This window comes from Phyllopteryx taeniolatus, chromosome 1, assembly GCF_024500385.1.
Source record: "Phyllopteryx taeniolatus isolate TA_2022b chromosome 1, UOR_Ptae_1.2, whole genome shotgun sequence".
Classification (NCBI taxonomy): Eukaryota; Metazoa; Chordata; class Actinopteri; order Syngnathiformes; family Syngnathidae; genus Phyllopteryx; species Phyllopteryx taeniolatus.
Genome location: NC_084502.1, coordinates 10,079,840 through 10,097,141, shown reverse-complemented (window position 1 = coordinate 10,097,141; position 17,302 = coordinate 10,079,840). Strand labels below are relative to the sequence as shown.

Genomic DNA, 17,302 nt, shown 5'->3' with positions numbered 1-17,302 from the left:
CGGTCGTACAGGGACCGAACAGCCCGTAAGCAAAACTTACTCTGCTTTGGGAGTAAGCAAAATCATGCATTGTAAAAATGCATTATACATAGGTAGAAGGGTTTTCCACACGAAAGATACAGTCTGCTTTCTTTGAAGACTAAAGAAATCTGGCAATGTTTACTGTTGAGAGGCTGAAATCAGAGGATTTGGACAATTTCAAGTTAAATAAGGGGTCAAAATAGTTGTCGATTTATTTGATGATCAATTAGTTTACGATTAATTGTGATATCTCTACTTACAACTTAATCAAATCTGGCATCTTGGTATAACATTTTTATTTAAAAAAAGAAACGTATTAAGACCACTATATCTTACATTAGTGGTTCTCAGACATTTTAACATACAGAAATAAAGCTACTTAAATGGTTCAATTAAAATGTATTGCACACAAGTTACATACAAAATACCTAAATGTTTGAAAACAAACAAATGTAAATGTATTTAAAAATTACTGTAAGTACAGTATAACTTAAAAAATGAAGTGCTGGATTCATAATCAGAATCACAATCATCTGTCAAAAACACAAATCACGTGCATCAATTCCCATGACGCTTACCAACATCTGTACCAACATTTCAAATTGTCATGTGTAATGAGTAATGCATTTTTTATCCCAAAACCCCTTTTTAGTTAATAATACTTCAACAATAAGCTAGTATTCTCGACCTCTGATTTCAAAAGTAATCTATCAATTTGTTGTGTATATGTAATAATATATTGAGGTGATTCAACATTACATTGTTTCGCAGCCATACCTGGGCCCTTTGAAGGGAACCAGAACTGCAAAGTGGGCCACAACCCAAAATGTGTTCGGGGGGCTTTGTCTTAAATAAAAACAATCAAACGTGACCATCAGACTGAAAATATTTATTGATCTCTTAACACGGTCAAACAGTGCAGCAGGTAGGATGAGTGATGCAGTGTTGGGAGGCCCAAATAATCCATCTCATCAAGTTTGTTTTTACCCCCCCCACCCACACACACACACACACACACACACACACAATCGGACCATAGTGACTGTGAGGGAACGTTTGATGGCCAGAGACATGCAGGGAGGGGAAAACGCCAGCCTTTTGATCCCTGCCACCACCTGAATTTGTCTAATAAATAGCCTTCCTCTGCTCAGAACAAACAAAATCAAAAGAGCCCACCAGATACAAATGCCAGAGAACAGAAATCTCTTACAACCGGAAGTATTTCCCCAAAGAAGAGGATTCTGCATAAAGTACTATAAAAGTCCAATTCACAGCGAATTGATACTGTACATCAAAGCAACCTCTCCACAGAGCACTCACAAAGTTTAACAAAATATACAGTTTCCACTACAACTAATCTGTACAATTCACAGCTTGGAAGGATCCGGGTCCTGAAACCTTTCAAATGTCTTGCGGAGATGTGACACCACAACAACTGAACTTTTGTGGTGAAGAAAACATCTGTGGTTTTTGGTGACTTTTAAGAATGGTCCAATATGGTAGAGACACTGCACACATGGAACACTTCAACAGAAAGTACAAGAATGGGAGTCTATAGGTTGTGCAAATCTCCCACATCAACTATCCAATTTGGAATATATGACAGAAAAATGAAAATTGCTTGACGCAAATAATGCAATAACACTGTTCAGGTTCAGGGCTTTTTCTTTTTGGTACCATCTGATCATGTTAATAAAAGGCTCACACGACAGCAGCATGAAAAAAATCCTAACATCTAATAAGTCCACACTTCCACTGAACTGGTGTTTGCACGCAACATTCCATACCGGCCAATATGTAGATTATGTCATGTTTATACACATTTTGTTGACTTGTTGTTGTTGTCTTGTTGATGACACATCAGATAAGGCTTGTGGCAATGCCACAATCAAAGCTTTGCGGTAGGATTCAATTGCACTTGAAAGCCTCGAGCCTTCACAAATTCACTGCTACATTCACATCCGTGCATCATTTATGGCTCTGGACTTTGTCATTTCTCTCCCTCTAGCCACAATATTACAATACGGCCAAATCTTGTGCTGCTGTGTATCGTGCATACTGTTTGTTGTATGTAAAAACGGAAGCAAGTCCAACGGAACCATTTGACCTGAAAGGGGCTTTCATCTGCTGGCGTTAAACTACTTCCTTCCCTCATCATTAACTATTTGTTTCTTTTCAAGGCAACAGTGCATTTCATCACTGTGGCATACTGTCACAGGGGAAGAAAGTAAAAAAAAAAAAAAAAAAATTTGTAAATTTATTTTATTATTTGAACACGAGTATTTGCTGTGTTAATAGTGCAGCGCTACAATGGCATTCATAAGCAAAAAAAAAAAAAAAAGAAATAAAAATGTCCGCTGCATAAAAGACTTTAATCAAGCGACTCCTTAAATCAAATAAATGATTTGTATGCAGTCAAGCTGTTTCACAAAGAAAAGGTTGAAGGTTCAAGGCACTGCATTCCATCAACGTTATTACTGAATTGTTTCTGAAACTTAAGCCACTGATATTTGAATTCCAATGTAGTGTTTAAAGTGTACCCATGTGCCGAAATAAAATAAAAAGTGCACAGATGAAGCTAAATGAGCACACATTTATCAATAAGCATAAAGTCGTCCTAAACAACATGTGACATGCTCACACGCGCAAATGGGTTTAGTGTCAAGAATATCGATTGCCGTTCCGCTCAACCTCAGACGCGGTTGTGGTGAATCCGAGCCAAATCGTTTCTAGTGGACAATCCGTACACACCGACGCACCGGAGCCTCAGGGTTAGTTAGTTCTGGCGGAGTTGGGGCAGAGGCCGTTCTCGGGCTTGTAGTCTTGGATTCCAGGTTTGTCCGCGGTTGAAAAGGGGCTCAATGATCCAACGGGGCTAAGCAAGCCTGGCCCCTGCTGGGAATAGAGAGGAGGGGGAGTCATCCCAGCGTAGTAGGGGCCTGCGGGGGAAAGGTACCCAGGCGAGAACACGAGAGGCGAGTCAGGACCTTGCCTGCTTGTCGTATTAGGATGCGTTCCCCCAGCAGCCAGCGGGAGGGACAGAAGCAACCCGCTGGGGACAGAGTGGCATTTCATCTGGAATTGAAGAGTTCAACCTTCTTCTCATTTCATCTTGTTAAATGACACACCTGGATTCCTAAGTACCTTGTGTGTGGCTGCTCCTGGGGACTCCACTTTGCCTTCCAGGTCCTGCAAGCGCCTCTGCTGTTTGATCTGGTTCAAGGTAGGGGGAGGGTGGTGGACCGCCACCACAGTCTCCTTTGCCCAGTCGTCCACCAACTTGTGCAGGTCCTCGGTAAACATGCTTTTCTTATTGTTGCTGTTGTTGGTCTGGACCCGGGAGAGCCCACCGATCGGCCGAGGGGACGGCGGCGAGGGTGCGGCCGAGGCGGGGGACGGCTGCGTCTGAGCTGCGGCGGTGCGGAAAGAAGACCCTGTAAAAACCCAGAAAGGTCTGATTAAAAACGCCAGCTACAAAATCCTGAAAATCAATCATCTGGGTGATGTATGGCACAGTATACTCATCCAGAATGACAGAATGTTGCCAATTTACAGTAACGCATTTGACAACATAGCAGCCAAACGAATAGAATAGCACCGTCACAAGTAAGTACAGAGGTTTACAATGTCTGATATGCAAGCAATGGCAAAGGTAAACAATTTGGAACGCTCTCATGCAAAACAAATGAACAGTGAAGAGCACCAATACAATCACATTTTCAAGTGCTGAAAAATAAAAGAAAGACATGCACAAGGTAACACACGAGAAAGATGAAAAGATTAGGGGAGGACTGTAAGAAAATAAATGAGATAGTTACTACTACTGCGCTCTTTGCCTAGACATAGTCGTTTCAGAGTGGACCCTATAAAGAGGTAAAACAGCAGAAGACAAATAGTTAGGCTGAAGACAAGAGGAATGTGCACATTCAGCTATCAAAAGGAGGATAAGCGAAGAGCTTAACATCAGGGAGGAAGACTGCAAGGAAGGGCTCAGCTTTTTTTTTTTAATCTTTTTGTGTGGGTTTGCCAATGCTCTATTTTTTTTTGTCCTTGTAATGTGTTCACTGTCAATACAAAAAGTAATAACCTAAGAAGAAAGTGTTGGACACTTTGTGCTCAGAAGAAATAATATGACTGAGTGTGTGTTCTCTCAGAAAGGAAGACTGGAACCTTGGTGTGCCTGGATTCCAAACAAGCTTTTTGTCAGTGTGAGGATGGGACGCCTGCTCAACTAACCCAACCCAAGGAGCACATTAATACCACTTTGAACTCAAGGTCAAAAACATGCAGTTAAACCAAGTGGGGGGAAAAAAGAATAAAGCAATAGTGACGATACAGCCCTTGGTTTGGCGCAGCAAGTGTCCCGCCGCGCCCTGCTCGGCGCCGCCGTCTACGTCATGCACATCTCCACCAAACATGAGGGACAGAGAGGGCTCGGTCTCTTCTCGCACAACAAAAGGGAGGCCTGAGCTTTGTGTTAGACTTCACATGAGGACTGATATCGGCAAAGTGCCTTCAACTGGGAAATGTTGTACACTACTCACAAAAAGTTCTGGAAAATATTCTGCTTTTGGGTAAAATTACAGGATGAACCTAAAATGCACTATAACCTTTATAGGTCAACTTAATTTGACCTTTTGCATGCACATGTCCAACTGTTCAATGATTCAGTACTTTGTGTGCAACCCTTTGTTCTCTAACAAGTAATTGAACAGTAGAATTCACAGCAGGTGTTTGACCCATGATTCAACCAATTCATTTCCTGGTTCAGTTCAAATTGTTATTTAAACGGTCCTGCTCATCATGAGACCAGGGCGACACCTAAAAATGGATCACCAGTATCAGGTTTCACCAAGAAGTGGCCACTGAGCTTAAGAGTGACACTCACTCAGCAGGTTGCAACAGAGAGACTGAAAGAGTCACAGAAAGGCATGCAAGTGGACGGATTTGGAAATGTTCATGGATCAAACACCTGTTGTGAATTTTGCCGTTCAGCAAGTTGTGCCAAAAGCACTGAAAACATTCAACAGTGGGACATGTTCATTCAAAAAATTGGAGAAGGTCAAAGTTCTCCCACTAAAGCTATTGTGCATTTTAGGTACATCCTGAAATGTCAAACCAAAGCCGAACATCCCTAACTTTCTTTTGAATTGTGTATCATTTAAATGAAGAGTGAATGACAGTCCATAACTAATAAAGGGGGGCTAAAGGTTCTGACAATCAAGTTGACTCACGCATGCACGTAAACACACAATCTGACTTCTTAAAGACTGAACCAAAGCCCCATCCATGTTTGGAGAGATGGCCTCAATGCGATTGTGGGCTTGCTGTTTTTGTTCTTTTCCTTCCCCGAAGCCAAAAGCACTGCATATGTGTGGGGGTTGACATTATACTTGTCAAAGTATGCTTATGAATATGAAGGTGGTTCTGTGAAAAGTGAATGATTGGAAAAGGGATTAGCTAAATACAATCCCAATGTTGCTTTGCATCTTAGGCTTTTGTTGCCATGTGCACATCCCAGAAATGTTTTCTTTTCGGTCTTTATGCTGTTTACAGCAACATGCTCATGGCCTGTTATGTATAGACTGAGACATGACTGATGACCTTGGATAACCACCAAAATCTACATACGAGCAAATTAGTAAAGACTGTGACAATACATTCACACTAACACAACAGTACTTCCTAATTATCAGCAACAGATTCAAACCCAGGCAGGCCAAGAATTTGGAGCAAATGACCTATTACCTTTTCTCAATCCAAACATTTTGTTACCAAAGAAGATCAATAGTGACATGACGGACAGAAAAAAAAGAATTGTTGGACAATCTCAGCACTGATTTCGAATTATATTCTTTGGGTGTAACAATATTAAAACTTGCCCTCAATTGATGGCTTTCTTTCTTTGGCTTTTTGTCTCAGCAACATTATTTCTCTGCATTCACATGTAACTTATGTGGGACCTGCAAGTTTTCCTTTAATATGCACATCCATCTCCATTTTGTAATATCAAAAGCAAAATTAAGATTTTATGAGGTGTGCTTTTTGTCCTCCTAACAGACTGATGCGGCATGTTAAGAGCAAGAGGATCCCAATAATATAATCATCATCTCGATTTAAGATTTAGATGTCACACATTCTTGTAATTTATTTCCAACTTTTGTCAATTAACACAAGAATGCACAAAAAACGGTGACAGAAATGTAGCCTACCAGATATGACCACGTGAAAATGAAAAAAAGAATCGTTTTCTAGCGGCACCGGCTTTACATTCTGGGAGCGATCGCTCATGTGATCTTTTCAAAATCATTTTGGGGAAGAACAAAAATGTAAACACCATTTTCTGGCTTTACTCCAGTGGTGGAAAGACCAAGATGCACTGGCCGTGCAGGGTTTGGGGATGGTTGATAAATGTCAGATGACTGCAATGAAGGTGGCCTACCAAAGTCATTATTCTGTTAAATGAGCGCTGACCGGCAGTGTGGCAGGTTGAATAAAGATTGTGGGAATGAAAGAGTGGGAAAAATAGAAAGGAACAAATACAAACAGATGGACAGAGACACAGGTCCACTGAGGAATCTAGTGCGTGGTTTGCTACTAGATTTAAAGGTGACTCTCTCTGAAGTTTGGTGGTAAACCGTCCAGCCTGTAAAAATGAATATAAGAGGGAAGAAGAGAAGAAACAAGAGAGACACTTTGAAAAAGGGCACAAAGATACTGATGAGAAAACCCCAACAATCACAAAAGCACTTGCAAATGACGCCAAGAAGAAGTCAACAGTAGTGATGAATGGGAACAATAACAACAACCACAACTGGTTAATGTGACATAAGCACTTGTGACTGTCTACAAGCTACAACAGCACGTTTGGTTTGCTAATAATTGTTCATTTCATTTCCGTCTGATGGGAGCATACACCGTCCAGGGTAAAAAAGATTGGAACGAGACATAACCTGACTTATTCAATTCTATCTATGATATTCTAAGATGGACTACTGGGGGTTTTACGACTAGTTAATGCGTCGACTTTACCACTGCGCAATGACCATTATAGCTTGAAGTTGATGAGTCACCAACCACGTGTTTTGGCATGAACAACACGGACGGCTCGCTGAAATCAACGGGCGTTCGGTCGGCACAGCAAACTAGCAGTGGTGCCTCGAACGTGTGGCAATATTTGACTAAAACGGAGATCGGTAGCACGGTCACTTGCAAAATATGTAAGTCTACCCTCAAATTCATACCCATTTGAAAAGGCACCTGCTAATGCTAAACTCATTTTACTTCTGCACTTCGCAGGCCACATGCACCTCAATTTGATCTCAAGTGGGCCAGACCAGTATATTTGTGGCCTAATAAGCTATAAATAACGATTCTTCAAATATTTTCCCATTGTTTTGGTACAAATAATAAGTGCATTTGGAAAATATTCACATTTATTGATTATTAGCAAATCATGAGCAATCTTAATGGATCTATATACTATATGTACAGTTTAAAAAAAATAAATAAATAAATCTTGAACTAGAAATCATTTGAAATTTACATAAATGTATGCATCAATCTGGCAATCTTGACAAGCTCAACTGACATTGCATCATACACACTAAATTGGGAACTATTTAAAGAGTGTACAGTTATCAGCCTCCTTTGAAAATCATAACACATACAAGTTGTGGCAGTGCATGGGGAAAAAAACACCAAACCAGCCTTTTGAACTGAATCTGTTGGCTGACATTTTGCAATATTTAGTGTCTTGAAATATATTCATTTGTTATTCAAAATATGTCTGAATTAGTTTCAATCAAGATGCTTTAAGTGTGGTCCTGGCAAAGACACTACAGCCCTTAAATATTGCTCAGTATGGTGCAGACTGATCCAGGCTGTATATTCTTCTGTAGAACGTGTGTGTTCTCCCATGCGTACCTTGGCTTGTCAAGTTTGTCATCCCATCAGCGAGTTGGCCAGCAGAGATGTTGTCGGAGGAGAAGGAGCCTTTCAAGGAACAGGGCTGCTGGGTGTGGACCTGCTCCGCGGTTGTGCTACGCTGATTGTTGGAGCTGGAGCTGCCACTGAAGTGGGCAGAGCAGTCCGACAGAACTGAACTTTTAGCGGGGGATCCAGATGAACTGCCAGAACTTTCACCTTGGTGCAATGAGAGGAAAAAGGCAAAATGACATTAGGATGTTGTCAGTGCCACCTGCATGAATCATCACATGGAGCCCTGTATGACAATGGCAAAAGCCACACACCTTTTCTCTCCAATGTGGTGGTGAGATTGCTTTTGAGCTGCTGCACCATCGGATTGAGCAATTTTCCAGCCTTGACTTTGTGTTTACTGGCCCTACGTCGACGGCCACTGGGAGGGGCAGCATGAAGCAGGCCCACGTTGGGGGGCAGAGATTTTCCCACCTCTTGGTACAGACGCTCAATTTCACTCCTCTGGAATGCCTGCAGTTCAGATATCTCCTTCATGTGCCTACCCAAAAATATTGAAAAACAGTTTGATATTAATTGACCACATTTCCATATGACCTCTGACTAAATTGTATTTCTCAAAATCTCCATCAGTTTAATTTCACATGCAGTTCTTGTCATGTTGTAATCAGACAATGTCTTGCATTAACACAAGCATATTGAGCAATCCTTTGTGTCCATTCTGTGCTTTGCATGAAAATGTTTTCCATGTTTTGTCGAATTTGGCAGACTAAAACATGTCTTTTCTCTTCTTCAGAATTTTTCAAACCTCTTTGGTGTAGTTTTTTCTGTCCCAATGTCTATTTGTGTGGCCAAATACGAGAAGGAAGAAAAATGTAATAGCTAGCTCTTAATTTTTTTTTTAATCGGGGAAGTCAAGATAGCTATTTGTATCAGTGGAAAAGACAAATTTCACTCCGTCCCTACCTTGAACGCTGGGGCCTTGTGGAAGTGTAACGTGACGGCGACACAGGTGGCACTGCAGAAGATTGCTTCTACAAGACCACAGCTAGGAACTTGAATATTTTGGGGGGAAATGTGGGGTCCTGACAGGATTTTATGCAATGTGTCCCAACAGTATCCCAAGTTTGCTGGTCTTGGAATGTTTTTGCAATGTCTTTTTGCTAATAATTTTTTGTTCCAAAATAGAAAATAAAAAAATCTCCATCTAAAGTAGGTACCATTTAAGAGCACTGTAGTTATATATATAAAAAAATATCTAATCTCTGACACAAGGAGGAGCTGTTAAACTCTTATGTGTTTTGTGAGTGTTCGTGTGTGAGTTACTTTACTTTTCTCTCAGCTTCTGGAGTTCTTTCTTCATGTCTGCATCCTCAAATTCGGAATCATTGTCACTACTGATGTAAGAAGACGGCACGTGTCCCGTTGAAGGTGAAGGAGCGTGACCGTTCATTTCCAACGGCTGTCGGCTTGGCGAATCAGAGCTCGGCTCGCTTTTACTCCGCCCGGAGCGCTTTAGGAAGGCCACTGCCCTCTTCACGAGGTCGCTTCCGCTGTGCTCGGACGGGGCGTGAGCCGGGGCGTCATGGTGGGCCACTGGAAGAGCTTTGCTGCTGCTGCTGTCCTCATCCGCAGAGTCAGACTGGAGGTGTGACGAGTGGCGGTAGTGGTGATGTGTCGGAGCGCTGATGGTTATGGCCCGCGGCAAATGGTGCGGTGTGACATCGGGGCTGGACACGGGGGTAGCTTGATAGAAGTTTGGTGGGGCAGAGAATCGGTTACTACAACGGGGTCTGGATGCACCCGTACTTTCAGGATCGGCTGTGGGTCTGCCAGCGGTAATGCAGCCCTTGTCATTTCTATCTGGCCCGTGACCTCGGCTTTGTGACTCTCGAGAAAAAACTGAGTGAGTGCCGCGGCTGCTATTGCTTTCTCCCACATGACAAATGACATTTGGTGCCGTGGGTCTTATCTGAAAGGAAGACAGTTTTAATTATACATTTGTCAGTGAGCATCTTCAACTAATATGTTTAATCAAACAGCAAAGGACAAATATGGCATGACTAAATAGCATTTAAGTGACCCGACTCATGAAAAGATGAATTAATTCTTACTTGAAAACTGCTTTTTGAGTTGTGTGAATCAGTACTGACGCTCACAGCTCCCCTTTTCACATTTCCATCACCAGCTAAAGAACCCAGAAAGAAACTTGTAATTGTAATAACATTGAGACAAAGACAGAAAATGCATTAATCATATGAATATTACCTACCTGCCAAAACACAGTCACTTAGTGCACCCGCACAATCTGGGCTTTCGGGAATCTGAGGCTAAGAGGAAAAGAGATGAGTATGTACAATATGCAGCACGCATGCCCTAAATTACGTCACGAGCAGAGGCTCTTGGGAATAAATTATGTTCTCTTCTCAATAGGTCACAATAGTCGTAGTCAATACTGCAGTCATTTAGTGAATCACCATCACAATCACACACATAACGCGCACATGAGCACACACAGACACACAATGTTTGTGTTTACCAATGGCTCCCCCTGTTTTTTGGGCAGTGGCCCCTCGCTGCTGTGGCCATCTGAGACGGACGTTGAGCCGATTGCTTCTGAGGTATGAGGGTCGGCTGTGGCACCGGAGGGCTGGGAATGAGCGTGCTCCTGGTACAACAGATTCCTCAGCTTCTCATCCAAAGTCTTGATGGTACGATCAGCGAACTCCACCCTACGTGGCCCCTCACCGTCCGACTCCCCCGGACCCCCGCTCGTCGCTTGCGGGTGCCCTAATGGAACAGAGGTCTGATGCGCCGGACTCTGAGGTTGCGAGGTGACCGACGGCGGCGGTATAGGTGTGGGATAGGGTTGCTGGAGGACCACCGACTGATGAGCGGCCCGCTGTAGGGGGAGCTCTCCGGTTGGACTGGCCTTTTGATGGGAATAACTAGTTTGTGTGGCCAAAGCAGCAACCTCCACCTTCTCAATGGTATTCACATCCAGGGAGACCGGTGGCACAAAAGCGCAGCACGGGATGTCGCTTACTATCGAGACAGCGGGGATGCAAGATTCTTCAACAGCAAGGGTGTCCTTTTGGCCAACACCCATAGCATTGTTTGTTTCTTGAATGACATTGGACTCTGGCTGCTGAACATGGGCTGCGCCGGCGTTTTGATCTTTACGGTGCACCGACACGGACAAGGGGCCTTGTGAAGGCAAAGACGGGAGAGCGGTGGATACTGCAGGTGTATTGCTGATGGCTTTTGCTGACAGTGAGGCAGACTTTTGGCATTCTGAAAAATGTAAAAAGGAAGAGTTAATCAAGGGCTGAGCTGATGACACAAAAAAGTGGGACTGAGTCCTTGTGTTGGTCACTATTACATCGTTTCATGTCTTCACATCAAGCTCTGTCGGCTACAGTATAAATCACGCCTTCATTGCTGCCGTGCACCACTGCAGAGGCTCCCTCTTATGTAACTACCCTCACCCCAGAAGAACCACACAAATGCGCTGCCTCTGTCCTCTCAGAGCAACAATACCGCACAAATGATTAACTTTTTTTCTACAGATGATACAAAGTCAAAGATTTAATGAACGGAAACGGTTTAATGGGTAGGTCTGAAGGAATAATGATTATTACTCAGCAGCAGTGTGTTACACATACCCCTGTCTGTCGAGCTGTGAGATGGAGTGTGGTCTTGGTCTTGGACAGGAATCTCAGCCACTGGACAGATGATGAACCAACGCTTGCCAGTGTGAAGGACTGCCAAAGAAAGAATGGAAAAACAGTGCATATAAGAAGTCTACACACCCCTGCTCAAATACCGTTTTTGTGATTTTTGAGATTAGAGCAAGCTATAATTTCAAAACTTGTTCTGCCATTAATATGACCTATGGCCTGCACAATTAAATTTTCAAATCTTTTCGAGAGAGAAGGGAAAATAAACAACTGAGATAATGTGGTTGCACAAGACTGTACACCCTCTTACATTCATGCTCACCATTATTGGCACCCCTTCATTTTTTTGCATAATCTGTATAATATCTTCAGAAATAAATGGAAATGTACCAAACTTATATCATCAGGATCTTTTAATTGGTGGTCCAAAGTAATTTAACAAAGAACATTGCTTTTTTTCAACTTAGATATTGAAATTTCAAAGAAAGACACTAGAAAACAGCATGTGCAGCAATATTGGCTGCCCTCCTTAATATTTGGTTGCACAGCCTTTGGCAGCGATGACAGCCTCCAAACGTTTCTTGCATCCATCTATAAGCTTTTTCTACTTCTCAGGTGGCTTTTTCTCCCACTCTTCCTTCGCAATTTGTTCAAGCTCTTGAACGTTTGCAGGGTTCTTTTCCTCAATGGCAGATTTCAGCTTCCCCCAAAAGAATTTCAATTGGACTGAGATCAGGACTCATTGCTAGCCATTTTAAAACGGTAAATTCTTTTCCTCTTCAACCATTCCTATGTGCTTGTGGGATGTGTGTGTACAAAAGCCTGTAGGTTAGAGTATGTACTAACACTGACAGATATTTGGAACGGTTCATAATTCCCTCAACCTTATCTAAGGCCCATAAGCATGACGCTGTCAGGGCTGTGTAAACTATTTTAAGGCTCTTTATATCAATGTCAATTATAAATCAGGCAGAGCAACTCGGATTCACTCACCACTGTTTCTTAAAAACTGTAATCTCCAAATCTTAGTTCCAATGCTACACATAGTAGTATATGTGTACACCGTACCCATAAAGGCTCATGAGAGTGCAAATAAATGGGTGTGCTATTATTTGAGAGTTCATGTAAAACTAAAAACCTGAGTCTAAATTCTTCCAGAGCAAATGGTAACTGTCTCACCATTTTGTTGGTAGACGAGCTGCGGGGTGCTGGGGACATGAGACTTCATTCCCTGAAAAGGAGAAAGGGTTACTAGAAACAGGTTATAAACTTTACACAGCGGCTGAAATAAGTATTTGACACGTCACCATTTTTCTCACTAAATATATTTCCAAAGATGCTATTGAAATGAAAATTTCACCAGATGTTGGAAAGAACCCAAGTAATCCATACATCCAAAGAAAGTAGAACAAATAAACTCTGAAATTAAGTTATGTGTAATAAAGTGAAATGACACATGGAAAAAGTATTGAACACGTCAACTGGTATTTATTTAATACTTTGTACAAAAGCCTTTGTTTGCAATGACCGGTTCAAGACGCTTCCTGTATGGAGAAACTAGTCGCATACATTGCTCTAGTGTGATTTTGCCCCATTCCTCCACACAAGCAGTCTTCAAATCTTGAGGGTTCCGTGGGCTTCTTTTATGGACCTTGAGTTTCAGTTCTTTCCACAGAGTTTCGATTGGATTCAAGTCAGGTGATTGGCTGGGCCATTCAAGCAGCTTTATTTAAAATAAATTCAGTGCAAGTAGACAATGTACATGCAAACATATTTTGGGCTATTGTTAGCATTTGATGAGCACATGGTGGACCTTCACGTAGCAAAATGATTCAATTAGTAAACTGACCGTGGACAGTTTCACAAATATATTTAGAATTTCTGACAGGTTATACCAGTTGATATTTCACTATGACAGGGTGGACCTGTTAAGCTTGACAACATCCAACTACAAACATAAAATGATGAAAATAAAAAAACATAAGAGTAAGCATTTGTTCTGAAACGATCCACTATTTCAGCTGCTACTGAAGAAATACAAAATTCTGGTCGTAAAGTCACTAAAATTATCAGACGGTTTCAGGTTGCCACTTACCCCATAATGACAGAGTGGACTGCAATTTCAGGGACACATGCAAAGTGTTCAATATGATCATGAAAACAGAATATGCACTACCAAAATGATTGAGTTCATCAAACAACTTGTTGTGGACAAAACCATATCAACAATTTTTGATTTGAGTATCATTTAACCACTTATTACACACTGTAGTTAGCAGAGCAGTGTGCGGGACATGCCAAAATTATGTAGCGTACATCCATTAGAAAACAATTGGTGCTAAATAAAGGAAAACCATTTGAAGAGACTTATTTCATTGTAATGTATTGGTATGTGAGCAAATGTTTGGGCGCTTACAATAAGACCTGAGAGTTTCATTATTCTGCTACATTTTCATGACTGAGTGATTCTGATGAGGACATCAACGTCCCCTTGTAGTAATATGGAACCATATGAAAACAAGCGCCATTTTTTTGATTGCCACGTGTAAAGAGGTTAAAAAATATTTGTCTGCGTATCTGGCCTAAGCAAAAAAGAATCATTAGAGTTATATGGTGAGAGTTCGCGTCTCACCTCCACCGTGCCAGCTCCTTCACTCATGGGACTGCTTGCCTGGTCAGAATTCCTCTCTGCCGCTGTGTCTTCACTCAACAAGTCCTCAGCCTTGTCTACGATGTCCTTGAGCTGTTCAATGAACGCTTCTTTCTCTAAGTGTAGGATAAAATCATTCTCCACCTAAGGGGGTGGGTGGTAAAAGTTAAAAAAAAAAAAGAAAACATGCTTTCAAAAAGAATATCACTATTGTAGCATATATTGGTTTGGATAAAAACGTAATTAATTTAGGAGAAAAGAATAACCCAGAAGCGACGCCTGCGCTACTTCCAGTGTAGCGTGATTTTAAGTTTCAGCGTTAAAATCTCATAATTTTATCTCAAAAAGGGGCACCACGTCTCTTTTTAGATGGATAAAACGTCAGGACAAAGTGACGAAAAACCTCTATTTCTCGTAATCTGAAGGTTGCAACAGGAATCAGACGAGAGTTCTCGAATCCAAACACACACAAATGATACAGGTCGTGACTTTTTATAGAAAATTAATGTGATCTAACGGGGGAATCTACAGGGGAAAGCAAAACAAAGGACAGATGAACATTGGCAAAGGAGACTGACTTGTGATGTGAGGCTGGAAATGAGCATGGGATGGCAATGCATATAGCTGGGTGTTCCTGTTCTTGTTCATTTAAACCCAAATAGGTACTAATCTGTATTTTAGTAGACCGTAAATTGGATTTACGTGCGTGGAACACAATTTAGGCAGGCTGGTCGATCTCCCGAATGTTTGGCCCGGGTTAGGGTTAGGGGAACAGGTGGATTTGCCGGAAAAGGAGGAAGGAAAAAAGAAGAGCAGGAAAAAGAGTTCCAAGGCAGGGCGGCCGGAGTGTGTCGCTGTTCACGAGACGCTCGGAGCAGACGTGCGCCGTCCGCTTCCTTCCCAACGGAGCTTGCCCGTGAGCTGCCCAGGCAGCCGCAAGGATAGCTCGGGGCGCTGGCAGGGTGCCCGGCGGCGTGGAAGGGTCTGATGTGTCCTCGCCACCTCATGGTGAGAGGTGGGGCTTCCTGGTTGAGCCAGTCTTCGGCAAGTTGGTCGAACGAGCGTGCTCAACAAAGGGGTCACCCCTCCTCTGGGGCCATAAGGGGAGCTTGACCGCCTCTTAATGTTACTTTTCATCCTAGGATTATTTAGTGCTTTACAACCAGTGGGATAAAATATTAATTGTTGGATTTACGATAACGAGACCATTTTCCAGCTTTGCATTGTCATGCGCACATCCTCTTTAATCCCTGTAAGGAATGTTTCATTTGTAGGTGGTTGTTGAGAACACTAATATTTGCAATGTGGCATTTGTGTTGTGTGGGGTGAAACATCTCATCCGGTTCAGTTGACAAAGAGATTTGACATCAGACCTTCAAATTTACAGAAATACAATCACTAGTGGCACTGTTGTGATGGTACACTGGTAGCGCAGTATATGAATTTGCTCATATACTTGGTGGATTGATGTACAGGACGATGCCCATCCCTAATTTACTATATGTGCCAGCGTGTTCCTACATACCATGTACGTAGTAATCTCTTCCGGCGCATCTCCATCCAGGTCAAATTTAAATGTGACCATTTTGTGATTGTGTGTTTCCAGTTGGCACTCCACCATTTTATCCCCTGTGTTACATACCTGCAATCAGAGGGAGCCACCTTTACAATAACACACTGCTTATACTGTTAACAAGACCCGTCGCTATTCCAAGATTTTTGGGCAACGCACGTTTAGCATACTGAGCTTTGGCTTGCTAATCTTCTCCTGGCGAGAACGAGTGCGTGTTGACCTGCGGTGGTGTTTGCGGATTTTACCCTGGCCTTTACCTCCATGTGTCCCCTCATAGCCATCACTCATCTCTTTCCCTGATGTGGCATCAGAGTTGATACTAGTGTGAAGGAGAAAACAAAGCGAAGTACAGTAATAGGTTAGTATTATTTTATTCATCAATACTCAACGACTGGCAAACATCTCAATGTCGTTTTTAATTGACGAAAACGGCAATATATCTTCAATAGTGCTGCTATGAAAAGAAAATTGATATTCACTGGCTTGTGACCAGCAAATAAGGCAGAAGAAGAATACTGGTTGGTACCTGTCATAGCTTTGTCCACCAGTGTGTTTTTCTGCAGCCTGATCCTACGGACAAGAGACAATCCACATAAGGCAGAGATAAACTCCCACAGAATGATGACGAAAGGTCTTTTCACACTGCACTTGGCAACGCGCCGTCGACTAACCCATTCATTGTGTATGTGCTGAGGGGACAGTACCAAGGAATGCCGTGTTGTGTCGCCGCAAGGCAAGAGGGTGTTTGACGCAATGCACCCTCGTTTTTTTTTTTCTCTCTTAGAGAGCAGCATTGCGGTGATGTCAGGAAGTGCCTCCAATAGCAGAGGGTAATTTCTGAGTGCTATTTTGGTGGACTTCTACTGTAATCGGCAAGGGGAAAATGGAGGAAATCATAATAAATGGGGTGTCCCACTATCTCAAGTTTTGGGGCAATAGCAAAATGATATACCGAGATGTCTCTGCAGGAGGCTTTCAAACTGCTCCCTGCTCAGCCCGAAATACACTTGGAAGCGCTCTTTGTGGACCTGTAGCTCACAAACGTGCTTAAATTCTGAGATCCTGCCATGAAATTATTAAGGCATGCATCTATTTCCTTTTATTTTATTTTTTTTGCTGCTGCTCACCTCCTCCTTCATAAAATGAGTACAGTCAGGGCTTTCTTTTGCAACAACGACGACAAATGCATATTGCCGAGGTGCAGACTACCAACGGGGAAAGCCTCTGTACTTTCCTGTAGTCTGCTACACTAGCACTTCCAAATATGGGTAACATTGCACCGAGACGCAGTCATCCTTGCGCGCTGCCGTGTGGCCCTCTCACACTGAGCAAGTGCGGTGTGAAAAAGTCTTCAGGTTATCAACTTAATTTGAATTCATAGCAGGAACTACTGTACATGAGCTAGCATTTCTTTTCTTTTTTTCTCCTTTTTTTTTAACA

The 17,302-nt window shown here is 42.4% G+C and overlaps 1 protein-coding gene across 4 annotated transcripts in view; it reads right to left on the bottom strand.

Moving 5' to 3' along the window:
• Positions 1-895: 895 nt before the first annotated feature.
• Positions 896-17,302, bottom strand: part of LOC133476234 (serine/threonine-protein kinase WNK2) — a 45,166-nt gene continuing 28,759 nt past the window's right edge. For 2 of the 4 annotated variants that reach the window (XM_061769365.1, XM_061769374.1), the window contains exons 15-30: positions 16,389-16,432; positions 16,022-16,181; positions 15,815-15,931; positions 14,272-14,433; positions 12,819-12,870; positions 11,625-11,723; positions 10,499-11,253; positions 10,232-10,289; positions 10,074-10,147; positions 9,291-9,931; positions 8,274-8,500; positions 7,948-8,166; positions 6,569-6,667; positions 3,840-3,884; positions 3,166-3,455; positions 896-3,096 (exon numbers count right to left, since the gene is read on the bottom strand). In XM_061769365.1, coding sequence (XP_061625349.1) covers positions 2,794-3,096; positions 3,166-3,455; positions 3,840-3,884; positions 6,569-6,667; positions 7,948-8,166; positions 8,274-8,500; positions 9,291-9,931; positions 10,074-10,147; positions 10,232-10,289; positions 10,499-11,253; positions 11,625-11,723; positions 12,819-12,870; positions 14,272-14,433; positions 15,815-15,931; positions 16,022-16,181; positions 16,389-16,432 — 3,345 coding nt within the window. In that variant the 3' untranslated portion in view covers positions 896-2,793. The remainder of the gene's footprint in view (positions 3,097-3,165; positions 3,456-3,839; positions 3,885-6,568; positions 6,668-7,947; positions 8,167-8,273; positions 8,501-9,290; positions 9,932-10,073; positions 10,148-10,231; positions 10,290-10,498; positions 11,254-11,624; positions 11,724-12,818; positions 12,871-14,271; positions 14,434-15,814; positions 15,932-16,021; positions 16,182-16,388; positions 16,433-17,302) is intronic. The other 2 variants (XM_061769348.1, XM_061769356.1) reach the window with 2 other exon arrangements.